We start from the raw sequence: 22,795 nt of genomic DNA on the forward strand, positions 1-22,795 counted from the left end.
GAGAGATGCTCACCTGCTGGAATATCCATCTTGTAAGACAAATAATAATGTGACCGAATGTATGGAAGAAAACGAAATGAAAGAAAAAAATTTAAAATAAAATAAAAAAGAATAGGGGCCAGCCACGGCATGGCAGTTAAGGCGGCTGGATCCCACATGGCCAGCTGTGCAGCTCCAAGTCCCAGAAACAGAAGCTGGAAGAACAAACCAGGGTGCGAGTCTCGAAAGGAGGAATAAATGGAGATGGGATTGTGGTGTGCCGCTGCCCATGGGGAACGCTTTCTCACTTCTGCTGTCTCCCACGAGCACATGCGTCTTCCGGCAAAATTAAAAACAAACAAAAAAAAAAGAATGGGAAGATACAGTTCCTTGGACAGGTAAGAAGCAAAAGCTTCTTTTAAGAAATTTCACTGAAATATAAGCATATTGAGTCTACATCAAGCTTTGCCATAATGTAAGAACTGAACACCTATTACATCTTAGGTAGCTGCCGTAACAGTATAATAGAAGGGCTGCTTCTCTCTAATAAAGTTGACATGAGACTTTAGGTGATATGGACCATAGTCTTCAACTGGCCTGATTTCTTACAGGAACTTTGATATTCACTTTAAACCAGACGAGCTCTTCCAGCTTGTGAAGTGGCCACAAAGCCCAGTTATCCAATTTAAATGGATGCGCCTTCTGCTTCCTGCTAGGACCCTCAGTGACAAGTGGCTGGTACCCAGAGAAGCTCCTCCCCACTCCCCCCCAAAAAAGCAGACCCTTTAGAGCCAGCACCAAGCCTAGTATTTAAGGGAGCTAGATGCCTCATGGCTGACTATGGTTCGAATCCTGGACCCAGCAGCTTGAAAAACACCAAGCTTGTGTGTGTGTGTGTGTGTGTGCATCCCCAAAAACCTAGCAGGATGGGAAATGGAGGAGAAGGGATTGAGGTGTGACCATGCCCCACATCAGAAGTACTTTCTCCTTCTCACTCTGTTTGTCTCTGGCAAGCACACAGTGCCTTCTGGCAATTGAAAAAAAAAATATATATATATATATAATATAAATGAACCCTTAAATAGCATTCTTAGATTATGTTATGCTTCATACTTCAACAAGTACACAGGTAACTTCCTTGCCAAGGAGAACTAGGACGCTGGCAACTCATGAATGCAATGACCATGATTTCTCAAGTTATCACCGAAGCTGGCCTAAGGTAAGGTGCAGGAAGGGGGCCATTGCATTGCTATGGTGACAATAGCAATAATCAAAGTTTGGTGGTTAAACGGCCTCTTTGCACATAATGAAAAACAGAAAGAGAGAGCCACGAATAAGCAAATGAAAATCAAACAGGCCATTGGAAAGCCTCTGCAGCAGCACTTAGGTGACCCCTCAAGGGCAGAGGCTGTGGATTACTTAGCTCAGGAACAAGCCCAACCCACCAGACTTGGTGGGAAAAGCACGAACATCTGGAACAAGAGGGGAAAATTGGAGGAATGTGGACAAGTACCTCTTCTGCCCTCCACGGCAGAGGAAGCTCTCTCCAAACAATGGGAGAGAACACATTCTAATGACAATACCTGGGACATTCGTCTCACTACCCTTCACTGCCTCCAGACCCATTTGAGAATTACATCTAAACAAGATCATAAAGGAGAAATATAAATGTTCTACTCCTAGAGGGGATAATTTATACTTTGACAAAGTCTGATTCAAGAGTACGAAATAGAAGCCTGAACTGAGTGGCTTGCCGGAGAATCCATGTTTAATGAGCCTACTCAAAGCAGGGGTAGGTAATGTTAATATTCTACCAGATGACCAGATAAAGTTAGACTTCAGGGGGACCTACTGTCAGTGAGAACAAAACTCTGGAACTGTCCGTATGCTGTATGGTAAGAAAGTATCGGTTTTCAGGAATGTGGTCATGGGGAGTGAGTCTATTTCTTACAACCCATTCAGTAATCACTCCTACTCAAAACACCTGAAAGGGCTGGGAGGACATTCCTCTCCCCATGACATTAATAAATATTGGTGGAAGGCACACTAATAACGTCCAAGATCTTTGCTGGTTGTTTTCTGAGTGGTAGAGATGATGGTGGAAAAAAGAACAGTGGAAACTGGTTCTCTGAGATGAACGGGAGCAGTAAGACCAGGAGTGTGGCGGCCTATGTGTTCCCGCCTACCTAAGCCGAGGTGGGGGTCATTACCACAGGAAGTCAGATGGGGTCAGTGTTTGGACTTGCCAGGATGGTGGTAATTCATTATTCCAGGCCTGATGGCAAAAACTTAACGTGGGTTGCTGTCACGCAGATCCCTGCACTTAAACCAACTCAGAGCCTAAGGAAATCTCAACTAAACAGAGTACTTCTGAGGAAGGACCCTCCCATACAGTCACGGGTGAAACTGATTATTTCCCCAGGTCTTCCCCGGGGGATCTATGACACTTCATCCAAATGACTTACAGCCAGGAAAAGGAAATATCTAGGACTTCTGGGCTTACTGGATTCTGATTCAGAACTGAAATTACCCTAGAAAACTGAATACCACTTTAGTCCAATAGTTAGAGTGCGGCCTTATGGATGTCAGGTGGTCAAGAGGATCTTGTTTCAAGTCTGTCTAATAACAAATCCAAGAGTACTACAGGTACAACCTACTACTATTTTCCAAATCCCAGAATCGTAGTTATAATAGAAATGCTCTCAAAATCCTAATGCTGGTCCCCTGGCCAACATGGTGAGAGCTATTACAATACAGAGAGCCAAGAGGACCTTGACGTGGTCCCGAGACAACAAACCAAAAGGAATATGGCATCCCTGGGGGAGCTATTAGTACCACCGTGAAAATCTGAAATTGTAGGAGTGATGGCGTATAATACATCGTTTTTCAACTTGGCTTGTCTGTCTGATTCAAAAGCCAAGAGATGGAGAAAAACTGTAAATTACTGCAAACTTAATTTGGTGGTGGTGGCAGACACATGGGCAAGCCCCACTGTGGGACATTTACAAAAGAGTCTTTGGCAACTGGTATGTAGTGACTGACCTACCAATTTCCTTCTGTATGCGCCAGCAGCAAAAATAATCAAAAGAAATTTTCTTCAATAAGGGGAGAGTAGCATGGGGACAGTCTATCGTTCCATACCTTTCTTCACGACTCTGTTACCTCTCCTCTCCTACTCTGTGATAATACAGCTTAGAGAGACCTTGATAGTCTTTATAGATGCAGGACATCACGCTTGCTCCATTATCTGCTTGGCGATATGCTGACTAGACTTGGTGTGCAGGAAGCAGCAAGTACCGCAAAGGCCGTAGTAAAATCCATGCATGCGGGAGCATGGGAGATGAGTCCTGCCACTGTTCACAGCCTGCCACCGTGGTGATGGTCTTAGAGATGCACTGCTCTGAGATGCATCAGGACATACCTTCTAAAACTACACCCAAGGGCGCGTGCTCTATACAGCTCGCTACCACACAGGAGGAACTACAGGCGATGGCCTTGTTTGGATGTTAGAAGACACGTCTGCCGCCCTTGGAAACGCCTGCCCTTAAACATTTGCCGGATGTTCTGTGAGCGGCTCCTGACTTGATGCTGATACGAGAAAGGCTGAAAACCTGGCTAAGATACTGAGTGGCCGTGGCCTGAATGCCTCATTGTGAAGTGGACGTGAGCTGAGTCACAAACCACACGTTGCATGCTCACAGCAACACTACCTTGAACAGGTCTAGAAACAACAAGCAAACTGCACAAGCAGCTGTCTCGGCCTTGATGACCCGACACACTCCTTTTGCAACTTCTTGCACAACTCACTTGCTCTTGATGACTGAGCAGTACCCACTGTGAAGAGGAGAGAAGAAAGCATGGGTCTTGTCTATGGCTGGGTCAGCAAGATAACCCCAGCAGCAGCCAGAGGTGGGCATTACAGCCTCATTCCAAGGCCCAGTGGGCATCAGCCCAGGCAATACCTCTGGCTGTTTACTTTGCTTTCAAGGAAAGATGCCAGATTACACGTATTTTCTTAAATGTTCATATGTGTGCTTAAATTTAACATAACTAACATAAATTATTCCACATAAGTTAAAAAAAAAAAAGGACTTAAACTTCTTGAGTTTTTTGTTTGTTTTATTTGGGTTTGGGTTTTGATTTTGTTAGTTTTTTGCCATAAGGTGCACTCATCCAGGAAAGACAGAGAGAGAAATGAGAATTCACACCAACCCCCCACCCCCCGGGGCGATGTCCACATCCCAATCCCTCTCAGGATTTGACATGCCCACTGTGATTGTTCAAGCTGCTGGGTCTGGAACTCAAGCCGCCGTCGGCCACATGAAAGTCCAACACCCTAACCACCATGCCACCTGCTGGCCCCAAGGATGAAAAATGGCTCAACATGCTACATCACTTTTCAATGATGCATTTAATTTTACCAATGATCTTTTATATGCAAACTGTTATAAATACTATATATGTGTATATACACACACATATTATGCATAAAAGTTTCTTTTAAATATTGTCTTTCAAAAGTTCAAAATGTTTTAAAGGATTTTTATTGCAGTTTTGTTTGTTTTGATTTTAAAACTACTTTGTCTGTAAAAATATCTCCAGTTTTATGTCTACAAGCAAAACTCTATTTGGGTTACAGAAATTTCCTTACAGATAATTTTTCATAATACACTATTCTACCGTATATAGTGAGAAATGCATATTAATTACAGCACTTTTATTCCTATTCCTACTTTAACATCCAAGTACAGTTAATCATAATAATATATTTGTTCTATAAAATACTTTTCCTTCTACACACATCAAAATTTTGATAGTAATGGAAAACAAATGCAATCTTTAAATGTAGGCATAAATATATACAATGTATGCTATTATGTTAGATGATATTTAAATGCGTAATTTAAGATTAGTAAGATTAAGTAATTACATACCAAGGCAATTCCTGCAGAATAGCGGTCAATACACATCTTTCCAGGGACTGTCGCTCCCACATAATCTGGATAATCCCTATAACTAAATAGATAAGGGTACATTTGTAATTATTTTTAATGAACAACTGAAATGTAAAAATTAAGAATTTAAGTCTGTAGTTTGAAAAATCCTAGTCTGAAGCAAATTAAGATACAGTCTTTCCATATGTCATTAAATGTTTCAAATTTGAAGATATTCTTAACTAAATTATATTAATTACTCTATATATTTCTAAAACATATCTAATGGATTCAAGTTTTTGAGGGCTTTACTGTTCTTGTCACATTTGGCCTAGATTACCAGGGCCTTTGATCAAACATCTGACCATAAACACTTTGTTGAGTGACAGTGACAAACGGCTTTAATGTATGGACCAAAATTTTTCACTCCCATGCACCCCCTGGGAGGGATGGCCATGCCACAATTCTTCTCCTCCATTCTCCTCTTGGGATTTTGGGCACGCATGGACATGTGGCCAGCATGAGTTTTAAGCCACCACAGGGTCCAGGACTTGAATTGGGAGTCCAGCAGTGTAACCATTACACCATCTGCTGGTCCCAGGATCAACATTTTAACAACATTAATTTAGCCAATCACAGAATATAGGGCATCTTTCCATTTATTTCTGTCTTTTTCTATTTCACTCAATAGTCTATCATTTTCAGTGTACATATTTTTCAACTCCTTGGATAAATTTATTCCTTCATAGTTTTTGATATCATTCCTGGGTTTGATAAATATCTTCCTCAAATACTCTATCAGAAATATCATAATAATTTTGAAATACAGAAATCTTTCCTTTCAGATCAGGAACGAAACAAAGATACTTGCTATCACAACATCTGATCCCTACAATTCAGTAGCCTAAGCCAATACAATATGGCAATCAATGGTGTACGTATTCTATCCAGAGAAATCAAATTATTATAATTTTCAGATATAATTATGCATTCAGAAATTAGAAAATCTCAACAAATAAATTATTGAAATTAAAAAATAAACATACACAACACAAATAACAAATGCTGATGTAATCTTACTAATCTAAGGACTGTATGTAATAATAATTTTAAAATATTGGCTTATCAATAGTCACAAAAAAAGTATCAAATCAAGGAAAGATGTCAAAAATAGTAGAAACTGAAAGGAGTGTGACAGGGAGTACGTAGAAACTCTGTTTTTTGGCTTATTTTTTCTGTAAAACTAATACTGCTCTACTCTGTTAATTTAACATTGGACTAATTCATAGTTACAAAAATTAACATCCAAGTAGCCTCAAAAATATTATTAAAATACATAAAAGTATATTATTTATATTAGCACAAAATAATCAGACTTAGACATAAAACTAATTGTAAGACCACTGTAGAACATCTCAAAGATTTCTGACACTTAAGAAAGGCTTCGAAAAAATGAAGGGAGGTATGATAATCAATGATTGGAATATTCAACATTATAAATACACATGAACTGGAAGACTCAACAATATGGATAAGCCAGTTTTCCCCAGACTGATACAAAGAAATTGCTTTAATCTCTATAAAAATCCCAGCAGGTTGTTTATAGGATTTGATAAATACATGGCAAATGTGCTAGTTATCCATGTGGCAGAAAATAATGTACCTCTCTTTTATATTATATAGAAATTAGTCAAAGATGTATTGAAGACTCAATTATAAAAAGCAATACTACTCTCCCCCCAAAAGCCTAGCAGCCTAAAATACAGAGCTGAAAGACACTTTCTTCAAGGAAACTCAAAAGTGAGAAAGAAAAGATTAACAAATTTAGCCATATGAGATGTAAAATTTTTATGCACCAAAAATAAAAGAAAGAAATAGGTTTATAGAATAATTACAGATATGGAAAAAGTGTTTGTTATGCTGATAAACAAAAATCCCTAACAAATTACAAATGTATATGCCATGAGAAGGCAATTACAGGACAGGTCCGAATCTTCAACAAGCGTGTGAGAATACCCTCAAATCCACTAGTCATCAGACAAAAGCAAATTAAGATAACAATAATGTTCATTTCTATCCAGTACACTGGCAGAAAATGAAGAGCCATAACACAGAGATGCAAAGGAAAGAGTCATCTCACAGGTGCAAAATGAAACACCGGCATGCCAACTTAAGAATTTATGCACAGATTTATTGAAAGAGATTTGCTAGTTATTGTTAGTAAATTTAATATGAATAAAATTATAAGTATGTAGCTATAATTTATCACTAGAAGACCAACATTTTTAAATAACGCAGAAATATCAGTAGGACAAAATATTTGTAACCTACATTGCTACTCTTTTGGTCAAAGCACATAATAAAAATACAACCTCCACCAGATAAATCCTGTTTCTTCATGTAGTAGTTAAAAGTATGAGCTCTACAAACTGTGGGTTCAAACCCCAAACACACCACCAGATGTAAGAGTACTAAAATAGCCTAACTTCCTGAAACCTCAACCCCTTCATTTGTAAAAGGTGGATAAGTATAGGAATAAATGTTAGTAATCTGTTTTTTTAATTGCCTGACAACCAGAGAGTATGCAAGGCTGAATAAAGCATAAATCGCCAAAGTCTAACAGTCAGAAAGGAATAAAAACTCCCTAAATTAAACAACACGATTATCACAGATCTTTGTTTATTTTCTAAAAATACTGAAACGTCATGCTTACATTAACAGATATGCAACATCATGAGGCCTGAGGGTAAGGTAAGTCTGTTTCCATTCTAAGAATCTATGCAATAAATCATCTGCCTCACCAGCTGTCGGGATCTTATTGTAATCTGACCACAACTCCAATGATGACAGCACGACAGTAACTTTAAGTTGGGTAAACATCTAAAAACAGAAGAGATAAGTGAATGCTAAATTAATGTTTACATTATTTTATAATAGCCTAGAATGAAGTTAATGTTTTCACAAATCTACACTCAGTTTATATGGATGACTTAATTATTTGGAAACACTAGATCAAGGTCATGCAAATTAAAATTTCGAAGCAAAGAATTTTTCTAAAATGAAAAAGAGAATACTTACGGAATTTATAAGGCCAATAATTTCAATGACTCTATTCATTACTATCACGCTATCGGAGCCCAAGTAATCATACTGAAAAACAGAATTAATTTTATATTTAAATACAATTTCTACTGTAATGTACTTGAGATTTTTTTCTCCAACTACTGTTAAAGGTTCAATGCTGCTTTGGGGTTCGACATTTCAAAATAAGACATTCACTAATTGTGGCAAGCAGATGGCATCGTGGTTCAAGTCCCGAACCTGGTGGTTCCACCGCCCCTACCATGAGCCCATGTACCCTATAGCAAACTTAAAACTACTACTAATAAAAGTGATAAATAAAATTAAATAAGTAATTCTTTTTTAAAAAGACATTCACTAATGAAAAATGAATATAAAAACTGGATCACTTATATGTTGCTGATGGTAATGTAAAATGGTAGAATCGCTCTGAAAAATAATTTGGCAAGTTTTTTCAAACCAAATAATGGACTTACTATATGACCTGGCAACTGGCTCCTGAACATTTATCCCAAAGAAAAAATACTTACAGCCACCCCCCCAAAAAACTATATATGAAGGTCCATAACAGCTTGATTCTAATAGCCAAAAACTAAAAGCAACTCATATGCCCTTCAATGGTTAGGTAGCTGACAAACTGCAGTACATTCATACCACAGAACTGTACTGATGGGACTAGAAAGGACTGAACACTGTGGAGATGCAGGACAGCTTGCATAAAGCTCGAGAAAATGGCATTGAATGTAAGAAACAAGCAGACAAGCAAACAAAAAAATCCTCAAAATGATATATACTTCATGGGGACCAGCAGATGGCATAATGGCTACATTGCTGGACTCCCACATGGTCAATTGCGGTTTGAGTCCTGGACCCAGCGGCTTAAAATCTCAAGCTGGATGTGTGCGTATATGCCCAAAATCCCAGGAGGAGAATGGAGGAAAAGGGACTGCAACGTGGCCACCCTTGGGGGGTGATTTCTTGCTTTCTGTCTCTCTGTCTCTCCAGAAAGCACAAGCATCCTATAGCAAAAATACGTGTGTGTGTGTGTGTGTACACACTTCATGTAACTTTATTCAATATTTATAGAAATCATAAAGAGAGAGAACAGCTTAGTAGTTGCCAACGGTTAAGAAAGTGGTGGAGGGATGAATGCAGTTAAAAAGTTACAGCCGTAAGGAAGCCTTGTGGGAAGATACTGCTGAGAGTCCTGATTGCGGTTGGCAGTTACACGAGACTGCCTGTGATACTCCTGCATAAAGCCACCTACCTACGGACACCCCATGTGTCTTCACTGCATGCTCTCTTCCCAGTAACTATCCAGCTCATGCTCAATAAACTTAAGTAGATGAAAAAGAAATCAATTTATAAGTCCTTCTCATTCAGCCTCATCAGAGCTTTAAAAGTGGTCCCTTTATTTCTATTGCTAACACCCCTAATATATGATTTTCACCTTATTTACTTAGAATAGCCTTTTACATGGTTCTTCCTTGGCCGATTTTCCCACCAGTGATCCAGCTCCGACGCTACTACCAAAATGACAAGTCTAAAGTGAAGGTGTAAATACATGCCTCCCTTGCTTAAAATATTTTAATGACTTTCCGTTGTCTTTAGGATAAAATTCAAACATCTTATCAATCATGTAGTTCATCTACTTCCAGGTCCCTTTTTTAACCTTACGTGTTAGTTAAACTAAGCTTGCCATTTCCTGAAAGGATCTCCTCTTGCACTCGCCTGCGGCTATAAAGAAAGTTTCCACACAGTGTCTTCCCAGGCCTACCGCTCACCCGTTACCCGCTTCTTGTATTCATTGCATGACCCACTAAAATATACTCGTCTTTTCATTGCAGGGGGTGCGTGTGAACTGGCTCGAGTTCCCCAGTGGCTTGAAAATCATGTCGGGTGCGTGTGCACACAGGTCCAAGATCTTAGGAGGAGAATGGAAAAGAAGGGATTGCATGGCCATCGCCCTTGTGGGGTGATTTCTCACTTTCTTTCTCGCTGTCTCTCTCTCCCCAATGAGTGTACATGCCCTAAGGCAAAAGCTCAAAAAACAAACCTGTCTCGGGACCAGCAGTTAGTGTAATGGCTATGTCACTGAACTCCCATGTAGTTGACCATGGTTCGAGTCCTGGACCCAGTGGCTTAAACTCATGCTGGGTGCGTGTGTGTGCGTGCCCAAGATCCCGAGAGGAGAATGGAGGAGAAGGGATTGTGGCATGGCCATCACCCCTGGGGGGTGATTTCTCACTTTCTGTCTCTCTGTCTTTCTCTGTCTTTCTGGCGAGCACACGTGCCCTATAGCAAAAACCTCTACAAAACATAAAAATTTTTAAAAATCTGTCTCTTCAACAGCAATCATCTTCTGGCTGCAGGCCTTGCAATAGTTGGACAGTAATAAAGCCTACATTTTAAAACACCCATTTGCAGGGCCAGCAGATAGCATAACGGCTACGTTGCTAAACTCCTATGTTGTTGACTGCGGTTTGAGTCCCGGAACCAGTGGCTTAAACTCACGCCGGGAGTATGTGCATGCATGCCCAAGATCCTGAGAGGAGAATGGAGGAGAAGGGACTGTGGCATGGCCAACCCCCCTGGGGGGTGATTTCTCACTTTCTGTCTCTCTGGCTAGCACACACACCCTGTAGTAAAAAAAAAAAAAAAAAATCAAAACTCTCCAAAAAAACACAAATGACTGTTTAATTGGCACTATATAGCTTACAAAACCTGGAAAAGTTTTTTTAAAATAACTCTCAAAACTTTATAACACAACCCTGAAACAAAAGAATTTTCAAGTTCACAATGTGCCCTACAGATTTACTAGAAAAACCTCAATTTTTTTCTCAAATATCTCAGTACCTCAACTTTCTCTTCAATGTTCCCTTTGCCCTTTTCCCTGTACTCTTCTCAATAAATCATGTCCTTTCATACCCTTCTCCAAATCCCGCCAGCCCTTGGCTTCCTGACCAGCTCTTCATCCCTAAGAACGCGGCTGGCAGTGAGCACGGTTCGTACCCTCCATGGTGTTCCACAGGCATGGCGATCACATGCTTATCACCAGAATAAAATGGGAAAAGTATATTTCCGCCCTCTTTTTGGACATCTGTCATCTATCGGGGAAATGAAGCCCTACCTGGTTGACAGGAGACTGTTATCGTGGAGAGATCCTGAAGTTTAGAGGCCTTCGAATTGCTTATGGGAATCTTCTTGGGATTTGGGTCACACATGCACACATGCCTGACATGATTTTTAAGCTGCAGGCTCATGCAGTCAGCCACGCGGGATGCAGTGTCCTAACCTCCATGCCACCCGCTGGCCCAGTCCCCAAAACACGTGATGGGCTGAAACATTACCTAGACCACATGTTGTTCTTTAAGACTTCCCTAAAATAGGACTTTGACTAAGTATCACCATTTGAAAAAAAAAAAAAAAGTGTGGCTTAAGAGAGGCCCTAAACATGTGAAGTACCAAAGGAGAAGAAAAAAAATCACTTTTCTACAGTATTATTATGTAAAGATGCAAAATAAAACATTTCTAATAAAACTGGTGTAACATTCACCATCTGGTTTTTCATTTGCACATTGTTCCTTAACTTTATTTCTTCCAAGAAAGAGAGAAAGAGACCGGCTCAAACAGGGTCATCGCTCTGCAATCCACCTCCGTCTCGCCCAGCCCAGACCACAGGTGTGTGCACACTGGTCATGCACCAAATGGGCCAGGGACGTCAACTCAGGACCGCCCCCTGCGGGTCTGGTGGTGTTACTGCTACACCACTTTCTAGCCTGGTTTACACACTGCTCCACTCTCCCCTCTAGGACACGAAAAGAAGAAGATGGGAATCTCTTAGTTACTCTCTAACTAGGGATAATTATACATTTACATGAAATATTTAAAAATAAAGAAAAGGCAAAACACATACCAAAGTTTTGTCCACCACAATATGTATTTCTAGATAAAGAGGAAATAATTCTGGAACAACTGATTCTGGCTAGGAAAAAAAAAAAAAGAAGAAGAATGTAAAACTTGAAATTTTTAGTAATTTATTTATTCTGAACTCTTTATTAAAGCTGTTGCCAAAGCACTTTCAGGATATAGTAGGATGTTTGCTTCTCACCATTGGTTAATATCAATGTATAGTGCTTTAAGTATTATGGCAATGGAGTCAAGTAATAAGAACATTGGTTATAATTTTAAATCACTCACGAGATCCACAGCTTCCAACTGTAAGCAAAGAGCAGAACACCAACCATTTCTTTTTAAAATATTTATTTTATTTTATTTGTTATTATTATTATTTAATTTGATGAGAGAAAGAGTGAGAGAAAGTGAGAGAGCAAGCCACCAGGTACAAGAATTGAACCATGGTCGGACATGTGGGAGTTCAACACCTTAACCACTATGCCACCTGCTGGCCCCAGAACACCCAGCATTTCTAACCATCTATTCCATTTGCATATGAAAAATTAAACTTCTGCTTTACAAATTATGCTTTTCAACAATAGCCATGGATATGCTATGGAAAATTTTTCAAATAAAAATTAGAATTAAGTTTAAAAGAATATGAATTTAAAATAAAGAAGCAAAACATGTAAAACCTAAAATACTATAGAAGCTAGAAGGCTCTTTGATCCTCTTTGTCATCCCACACTTAACTGAGATTTCATGGCTCTTCCTGCCCAGGGTTCTCCAAGAGGCTAGACACCTAGTATTGGACTAAAAATCCAACAATATCAAAGTTTCTCCTCAGGGAAAGTGCAGCCTTGTCAATAAAGTCAGAAGTCCCCAGAACCACTGAGTGAGGAAAGGCTAAAAGTTGCAACCTGTTATTTTTCTCACTAACGCTTCACTGAAACAGAATCCTAATTCAAAGTCCGGGTATGGAGAATTCTTAATAAACCTCAAGTGAACTGGTGAGGATGCGCTTTCTGAAAATCATCTCTTTTTGAGATCTTTCTGACACTTTGATTTTTAAATGACTAAAATTCTTGGGCCACAATTTTTTTTTTTATCCAAGACTCAACAGATGTTTCTTGACTATCTTTTGATTAATGTTTCAAAAGAAAATTATCCAGTTAGACAGATTTTATGCTCTTAGATGGAATCTGTTTTTTCTTTCATTTTTTTTAACTCTCATTTTAGAACCTACATGCTAAAAGATATCTGATTGTTGATAACTTTTCACTTATTGATTCTGATACCAGGGAACATTTTAAGTTTGCAAATTTTTTTCCACTAATGAAGAATGTTTCTCCCTTTTCATATCAATTCTTACTACTTCTGTTTCATTTTGAATTCATTCTTTAGAAAAACTGATAGGTTGACTTACAGTTCTCCAGCTTCTCTCTCATCAGTTTACCATGTGGTCCTTGTTTCCTGGAATCTGAAAATATCCTCTCTTTTTTTTTTTTATTACACTAGTTGAGCTGAAAATTTTACTCTTTACTCTGTGACATATTTTTAAAACATATCTGAAATCATTGCATTGATCAGGACTTTCATGTTTAAGTATCAGACAATTCAAATTTGCTTCAGTGTACATGTACACACTCATGATACTAAGAAGTCCTAGGACATAGTTCAGTTTACGCTTTTGCTCAGATTAGGACTGTATATCTCCTTCTCTCTAGCCTCTAGCTTTACTGACTAAATTCCAAGAATATAGAGATAAAAGCAGGAACTGAGTTTTTAAAGTCTATGTTGAATAACTTGGCAAAACTTAAGTTTTAGAAATTATCTTATTTCTAGAATAAGGTAAATTTTAGAAAGTGATAAGAAATAACAAAGAAAACAAGAACTAAAATAAAGTGGATTACATAAAGTAAATTATAGATAACTGCAAGCATGGGAATGTTACCTATGGTCTCAAGGAAGTGATTAGGGTAAGGAAAAAGGAGCATGTTCACTAGTAAAGGATGTTTGCTACAGCGGAACAATCAGCTAATAAATTAAGTTTTAAAATAAATTAAATAGAAGCAATCACTGCTTTGAAAATACTCATCAAACATATACGACTCACTTTTGTATTTATAAAAATGGTAGAGTCCATTGGGTGCTCTTCTATGCTTCTGTCAAAATTTTCAAATACATTCTTTTCATTCCCTAATTTATAAACAAGATGCTTAAATTCAATTGCAGATTCCAGAGGCTCAATTCCATAAGAAACATTTTCAAATTGAAGTATTCCTCTGTAAAGAAATAAAATTAGGATGAAATCTTAAGTACTTTTTCTTATCAAATCTATATTATGAAACTCTGACAAAATATCAAAGGAGAAAAAATTAGATGTAGAATGTTTTGAGTCTGGTATGTTGAGGCAAACACTTGTCTCAGAGATGACTCCAAAGAGACAAAGCACATTCTAATCTACAAAACCAACTTTCTATTCAAATTTTTTCATAATTATAAAACAGCAGAAATTATCTAATCAATTATTAGGTGTACAAGTACAGAGTGATCAAGTAATTCCCCCATTTTCCAAGTCAGTGACACAATAAATGCAATAACAAATCAAAATCTTGTTGATGATTACACTGTTTGTATAGCAAAAATATAATGAACAACTGCATTTATAAAAATAAAATTTAGCAATTACAATAAATGAGTTTTGTTTTGTTTTGTTTTGTTTTAGAGAGAGATTTTTGCCATAGGGCCCATGTGCTTGCTAGAAAGACAGAGAGACAGAAAGTAAGAAATCACCCCCCAAGGAGGATGGCCAGCCACAATCCTTGCTCCTCCATTCTCTGCCCCAGATTTTGGGCATGCACACACATGCACCCAGTGTGAGTTTTAAGTTGCTGGATCCAGGACTTGAACCATGGTCAACTATGTGAGAGTTCAGCAACATAACCATTATGCCACCTACATGTGTCAATTTTCATTTTATTTAGGTACATAGTCTGAATAATGCATTTTAAAGAGTTGGGTTGGCCTCGTAGCACAGTGGTTGAGCACTGTGTATTGGGAGCTGGGTCCCACATGGCCAAACATGGTAGAAGTCCTGATCCCAATGCTGGAGCACGTGCATACGTGTCCCAAATCCTAGGAATAGAGAAAGGGAGGAGAAAGTACTGCAGCGTGTCCATGCCCCATTGAGGGGGGGCTCTCTCTTTCTTTTCTTGTTCTCTCGCTCTCCCTCATGAATGAATACACCCTCTGGCAATAGGGACAAAAAGCTTTTAAAGAGCAAACAACTTGTACAACTATTCTGTGAACAGAGGTAACAGTTCAAATCACTATTTCTTAAAAGGCAAATTTCAACTCCAAATTTCAGGGTTCTATGGAAGGAACACTGAAGAACATTTCTTAGTGAAAACAAACAGCCTACTCTACAAAATGAAGACGGAGAATTTCCTGACATAATGGGAAACTCCCTACACATTAGGAAAAAAAAAAAAAAAGTAATTCTTTTCTGTTTTATTTTTTTTTTTTTTTGCCTTAGGGTATGTGTACTTGCCAGAGAGAGAGAAAGGGAGAGAGACAGAGATAGTGAGAGGGAAAGTGAGAAATCATCCTCAGTGGGGATGGCCAGGTCAAAATCCCCTCCTCCTCCATTCTCCTCTTGGGATCTTAGGCACTCACACACCCATGCCTGGTGTGATTTTCAAGCTACCAAATCCAAGACTCAAACCTCTGTGCCATGTGGTGCCCCTCCCCCCCAGTAATTCAAGAAAGTGATACGACTTTTTAAAAATGAGTATTGTTTTGATAATTATTTGTTTATTATATAATTTGCCCCCTCATTCTGAAGATCATTTTCTTGAGAAAATGATACTTTGTTTAGCTTTATTTCTCTTTTTTATCTCTGAACACTAGGATGCTCTCATTGCTGAAAAAGGGGCTGCCCTACCCTTGGCCCTTCGCACATACTGTGGTCAAGCACATTCCATGTCATTTCTGTAGTTCGTCAAATAAATGAAGAAAACATACAGCAAGGAGACCAGGGAGTCTCAACCTTTGAGGAAGTTAGCAATGTCTCTGGTCAGTGAGGGAAGGGAAGAAAAAACAGAGGAGTGAAAATCTGTTCATAAAAAGACATCACTGAAGTCTCCACGTGGGAATGCTCCAGCTCACACAGTATACACAGAGCAAATTCACCGCAGGTAAATGTCGCAATGTAATCAATGACTGAAAATAAATAACCTCAGTCCAGAGCACGTGCTGAGCGTGACAACAGAATTAGGATATCCTTCGACATATCCTTGATAGTAGCATTGAGACTACAAAATAAAAAGTAAAGTGGTTACTTAGGAACTGACAAACTTTCTAACTTTCTATTTCTACACCTGATAGAATGTTTTTTCACAGACTACATGGCTCATATCAATACATGTGAAGTGGCATAAATTCTCTCCAGATTTGCCATTTTTACTATATTTACTTTTTTTTTTTAGAGTATGAATTGGGATTGCTATTTTATACGCTGCTTCTACAGTAAAATATTCTCTCATATTTTAAGTAAAATTATTTTCAAATATATAAGTTTAGGTCATGAATTAAAAGCCAAATATTGTGAGCCTGGATTTCTTTATAATCTTAATACATGGCTAAAAATAGATATATAAAAATAGAAGGACACAGCAAGATTGAAGGGCTAGACACACCATGCCATCACAAACCGAAACAATAATATTCGAGCTACTCTAAAACAGAAAGTGTAGACTTTAAGGCACTAGAGATAAAGAGGGATATTTCATAACCATAAGAGTTTCAATTCACCCCGCATATACAAATATTGCAAGTTCATATTCACTTCATAACACAGCTTCAAAATATATAAAGCCCAAATTTTAAAAACTATTAAAAATATATATACAATCCTAATAAAATACTTTTAAACATAATTTCTCTCAACAACTGATAATCCAAACACTCAGGATCTACCGAAGTTATGAATAGTATTGTCAGTAAACTACCTAACATACATATAGAACACTACACCAAAAAATTGCAGATATACTTTATAAATTAATACATGGAACATTTACAAAAATGAAACAACATTCATTCTGAGCCATAAAGTAGGACTCAACAAATTTCAAGGAACTAAAATCATACAGAGTTTGGCCTCTGAGTATAGCATAATCTAGCTAGTGATACAGGGAGTAATAAAACATTGTCACAGAAAATAAACAATTAATGATTTCCAAAATTCAGTGGTAACACAAATTTTCATATAAATAAATACAAATATTCTTATTGAGAAATTGCTTTAAAATGGAACTAAGGAGAGGAAAAAGGAACAAGTGTAAAGAGTTAAGTGAGGCAAGATGGTGTCCATTCAATACTTGAATAAATTGTTATTGCACTTTAACTATGCACTATAACTTTTCTAGGCACTTATTTTATGTCAATGAATGAAACTAACCAAAAGCCCTATCCCTTGTGAAGATTATATTGTACTGGGAAGACAAAAAAAGCAAGGCAAATAGACAAAATACATGGCACACTGTATATTGATACTTCCACGGAGAAAAAGAACAGGTAAATATACACAGTAACAAGATGAACTATATCATTTAAAGTAGGTGTTAGTCAAGAGTCAACAGGGCAATTTTGAGCAAAGCCCTGAAAGAAAATCAAAGGGAAAGAACATGGGTATTTTGGAAAAGAACATGCATTTGCTTGTTTGGATTTTTTCCCATTTTTTTAATTTATTTTTTTGACTATCAAATTAAGGATATTACCATATATATCATTTTCATCAGAAAATTTTACTCTCTTGGGTCTATAAGGTGCTCCTTCCCTTTGCCTTTGCCTCTCCCACCTATCCTCTACCACCTACTCCCCTTCCTTATAGACACTGGTATCTACACTTATACTCCCCACTCTCATGTCTTCAGACCTTTCTATTTCTGTCCTATTGTGCAGATATTCAATATATCTTGAGTGGGGATATACAGTGTTTGCCTTTCATGGTCTGGCTTACTTTACTTAGCATTGAGTCTTCTATATTCAATCACTTTGAGTCAAATGACAATGTCTCATTGTTCCTTATGGCTGACTAGTATTCTGTAACGTGTTGGTTTTTTGGAAAAGTCATGATGTATTTATCCATGTTTTTCTATGCAAAAATGTGTCATGACATTTCTGACTATATATATGCCATAATCAGTTCTTGGGTACTTTGAGTTGATTCCACATCTTTGCAATTGAGAATAAAAATACTACAATAACTATGGATGTACAAGTGTCCTTCCAAATGAGCATTCTATTATTCTTTGGGTAAAAATCCAGGGGTAGGATTACTGGGATATGTGCTAATACTCTTCGTAGGTTTTGAGGAACCTCCGTATTGCTTTCTGCAGTGGCTATATAAATTTAAACTCCCACCAACAGTATAGGAGGAAAGAATACACATTTGGATTGTAAGAAACAGGAAGTATAAAGTTTTTGTAAGGTGACTTCAGCTGATATGATTGAGGAGCAGCGAGACTAGTGTGGATGGAAAAAATGAACAAGGTAGAGAGTCACGGGAAGTGATGCCATAAGGATAAACTGGAACCCGACTGTAAAGCATATAAAATATTCTAACAACTCAATCCACAGTGGATGAAGGGCTATCCCATGAAGGATTCTGAGTGGAGAAGCAACAAGATCTCATCAGGTTTTGATAGGATCAATCTAGTTGTTATGTTGAGCACTGACTGGACAAGGCATAGAAGTAGGGAGATGGTTCATGAAGTTATGGCAAGGATCTATTCATCTGAAATAAAAAGTCTGCTCAGTTACAGCTCGTATTACAAGACAAAAATTTATTTCTTTAAAATGGAGTTAATATTGTCAAGGCATTCAGGTGGAGTTAGCATTGCCAAAGCATAACCATTAATATAACGTAAGCCTCCTCAGATTCAGCAAGAATTGTAACACTGCAAAATACACACCGTAACACTCCACGAGCAGCATCCCTGGACGGGCGTAAAGGAAGAGGGTGGATTCTGGATTTGTAGCTTGAAGGACAGGATCAAAAAGATTTATTGATGGATGAGATGGGATGGGACTTTTAAAAAGGAAGGTTGTTGACCTGTGATTTGTGTTCAATAAGATTTATGCCTGCCTTTGTTTTTTTAACTCTTTAACTTATATTCATTTATTCAACAAATATAAATATGTAACTATATTATTCTGCATATGTTTGAGTAAGTGTGAAAGGTACTGAGGGGAATCCAGTTTGCCTGTAGTTTACCATGACTTTGAGAAAGGCTAATCATTAATCAATAATTGCCTTTAATAAATCCCCTGGTTGTGCTCAGGGCCTTCTGTATTAGGAAAGCATTTATTCAATGTAAAAAAAGGGTTATTTTAAAAATCTATAAAACGCAGAACTTAAAACTTACCTGGATATCTGAAGAGTGAGAATTCACAGATCCTTGATTATACAAATAAACTATAAAATTATTTGCTAAAAAATATCTGAATGTAAAAAAGAGAGAAGTTTAAAAATTATTCTTTGAAACATACAAAGTGGCAATCAGTAAGCTGACACCCTCAGGCCAAATCGAGCCGCCCTCCGCTTTTGTCATTAAAGTTTTATTGGAACACAGCCACACCTCTTCACTTACATTTTGTCCATGGCTGTTTTCATGCTACCACAGCAGAGCTGAGTAGTTTCGGCAAAGTCTATAGGGTCCTCAGAGTCTAAGTTATTTACTGTTTGGATCTTGAGAGGAAATGTTTGTTGACCCCTGACATAAAGGTTGCATTCTCTTTTGACATGTATTTAATTTTTATTCTAATCAATACCCCGTCTAATCAAAGAATTTTCCTAACCTCACTTCAAAGAAAATAAGGAGAAGGGACAACAAGAAGAGGGAAAAGCATTTAAAAATTAACAAAGACATAAACTGAACGTAAGATTAACAGGGTTGTCTGTTTTAAGTGCTACTATTATGTGTGTATACACACACGCACACACGGGCCAGAAGATGGTGTAGCGGTTATGTCACCGGACTCCCACATGGCTGACCTGGCAGCTTGAAAAGCACACTGGACGCACGTGTGTGTGCCCAAGATCCCGGAAGCAGAATAGAGGAGAAGGGATTGTGGTGTGGCCACCCCCACTGACAGTGATTTCTCACTTTCCCTCTCATTGTCTCTGTCTCTCTCTGTCCTGTGAATGCACATGCCCTAAGGTAAAAACCTCTATCACCCCAAAAAAATACTATATATACTATATATATCTTACTTTCATAATGAAATGGAAGCATATTGTATAAAGGACATTGATCTTAGCATCCTTCCGTGTGTACTGAAATGTCAAGTCCAAGTTCGATCTTCTATCACTCCCTGTCCCTGTGCTCACAGTGCTATTTCAGTTCCACTTCCTTACATCATGCCCACTCTTAGCCCAATATAACTGAACTGTACTGTCCAGACTGGTTTCTACAGGGAAACTGCCAGCAAAACTGACCTCACGAGGTCACTACTAACCTGGTAGCCAAATCCAAAGTGCAGTTTGAGGTCGAATGCCAATGAAGCGCTTGTTCTGTGGATCACATTTCTCTTCTTTTAAACCCGCTATTCTTCAGCTCTAATAATATGTTTCCTCCTGGTCTCCCTCATGTCTGTCTACTCTTAGAACTCCTTTCATCTGGATTCTTCCTTTGTCACCTTAAATGTTTCCCTGATGTTCAATTCTAACCTGTTTTTTCAAATTATTTATTTAATTTTATTTATTATTATTATTATTTCAATTTGCTACAGGGTACCTGCACTCACCAGAGAAAGCAAGCCTCTCCAGCAGTGAGACCACAGTTCTCTCACTGAGGTACATCCTTCTTTTCCCTTTGCTCTACCAAATTCCTGCTACCACTATATCCAATGTTACCAAGTCTTGTTTTCTGCCATGTCAGTATCTCAGAAAAACAAAGACAAAAAAAAAAAAAAAAAAAACCAAACAAAAAAACTTCCTCTACACATTCATAGCTCTATTTCTCATTATTTCTTATACAAGCTACTTGCAATAGCTTCCTACTGATGGCCAGGCTGTCAAAATTATTACTCATGGAATTTCCCGAGCAATACACACATACCCTGTACAGCTCCCCTGTTCTAGTTCCTGTATTTCATAACGGTTTCTAGTCTCGATAAGAGTTCAAATGCGATGAGAATTCTCTCACTTTCCCTTATAAATTCTTAAAAAGATTTTTGGATTGATATCTATCATATTTTTCTATTCTGTGTGAAAGAGTAAGTCCTTTGGGATAAGTCTTTGGCATCTTACACAGTGAATCAGTTGTTAACACTTCCCATCTCTCTCTTTCTCTTACATTTGCTAGAAGGTGCATGTACGTGCTGGAGGGAGACAGAGAGAGAAAAAGGAAAAGTGAGAGAGCACCACCCCATGGGGAGAGTCACATCACAATCACTCCTCCACCATTTCTCCCTCCGTTTGAGATTTTTCACACACGCACATATTCCTGGTGTGTTTTTCAATTAGCCTGTCAGTTGACCATGTGGGATTCAGCCATCTTAACCACCAGCCACCAGCTGGTCCCTTTTTCTCTTTTAAAGAAATTTTTCTTCAGCCAAAATAAAATTTCCTCTGTTTTCTATTTAAAAATACTAATCTAAACACTTCTTCCTTCTTTCTCTTTCCAAAATTTTTAAAAACTCATTTATACCTGCTCCCTTCAGATTTTCATAATCTGCCTCTTACTGATACCATACAGTGCAAGATTTATTCCCAAAATTTAACTGAAATCGTGTTCTTGAACATCACAAACTAATTCCAAGCCATCCTTTCTCATTAGGTTTGCATCCGGGAATGTAACTGCACAGAAAATTATTCAGCTATTTTTCAGTTCTCTGAAAGGTAGCACATAGCTTACACTATTCTTCAAGAACTGTTCACCACCTCCACAGCATTGTAGGCGATCTCATTTCTGCATTAAATCCGAACCTTTTGCTAAAACTGTAAAAATCTGCTTATCATGACATCCAGCCTTGATTATAACAAAGTTCATGGCAGTATAACATCACATATTAGGTCATCGGAAAAGTTGTGATTCATTTTTGCATAGAAAAAAATACATTATGACTTTTCCAACAACCCAAGAGATTACTCCTCAGGAGGTGAGTCCCTATTTTTTCTGTTTCTAACTCTAATTGACTATTTGAGGCATTTTGGATTAAAAAAATGTAATTAAGTCACAGGAGACCTATTTTTCCAAGACAACAAAATTTTTAATAATTACATTTATTATTTTCTCATACTTCACTTTTATTACAACTGAACAGTTTCAATGAAATCCAAAAGCAAGTTTTAAATAAGTTACCTTTGCTTAAGGTGCACAGTATATGGTGTCTCATCTATTTGAATTTTATAGGATATCTGTTCCTAGAAAAACCAGAACATTGGAGAGTGAAGGCAAGTTTAACATGAGAAGCAAAACAACAATTTTACATAAATTACTCCTCAAAACAGTGCTTCAAATGCCTAAGACTATATGTGATTTAAAACATGCACTAAAATATGAAAAAGTTTTAACCCTCATTTGTTATATAATTCATTCTTATTATTCCCATAAAAAGAAAATGTAATCTGAGGAGTTTTGAACGATTAAAAATCTATGTGTGGTGTCCATCAGGTAGCGTGGTAGTTAAAGTGCTGAATCCCACAAGGTCAACCATGCAGTTGGAGCCCTGGACCTAGAAACTTGAAAATCACACCAGGTACATACATGTGCATGCCCAAAATCCCAAGAGAAGAATGGAGGAGCAGGGACTGCAGTGTTACCATCCCCCCTGGGGAGTAATTTCACACTTTCTCTCTCTCTGTCTCTGTCTCTGTCTCTGTCTTTCTCTCT

At 37.9% G+C, this 22,795-nt stretch overlaps 1 protein-coding gene across 1 annotated transcript in view; it reads right to left on the bottom strand.

Annotated features, from left to right (window-relative positions):
- The window catches only part of ADAM32 (ADAM metallopeptidase domain 32), a gene marked incomplete at its 5' end in the record, with an annotated part of 83,108 nt that overhangs the window by 42,099 nt on the left and 18,214 nt on the right, over positions 1 to 22,795 (bottom strand). Inside the window, 8 exons of the mRNA XM_006164759.1 lie at positions 4,914 to 4,995; positions 7,627 to 7,793; positions 7,992 to 8,063; positions 11,911 to 11,979; positions 14,008 to 14,176; positions 16,131 to 16,207; positions 19,325 to 19,400; positions 22,265 to 22,326. Coding sequence (XP_006164821.1) covers positions 4,914 to 4,995; positions 7,627 to 7,793; positions 7,992 to 8,063; positions 11,911 to 11,979; positions 14,008 to 14,176; positions 16,131 to 16,207; positions 19,325 to 19,400; positions 22,265 to 22,326 — 774 coding nt within the window. The remainder of the gene's footprint in view (positions 1 to 4,913; positions 4,996 to 7,626; positions 7,794 to 7,991; positions 8,064 to 11,910; positions 11,980 to 14,007; positions 14,177 to 16,130; positions 16,208 to 19,324; positions 19,401 to 22,264; positions 22,327 to 22,795) is intronic.

The sequence above is a fragment of the Tupaia chinensis genome, unplaced genomic scaffold (genome assembly GCF_000334495.1).
Source record: "Tupaia chinensis unplaced genomic scaffold, TupChi_1.0 Scaffold143705_1, whole genome shotgun sequence".
NCBI classification, from domain to species: Eukaryota; Metazoa; Chordata; class Mammalia; order Scandentia; family Tupaiidae; genus Tupaia; species Tupaia belangeri.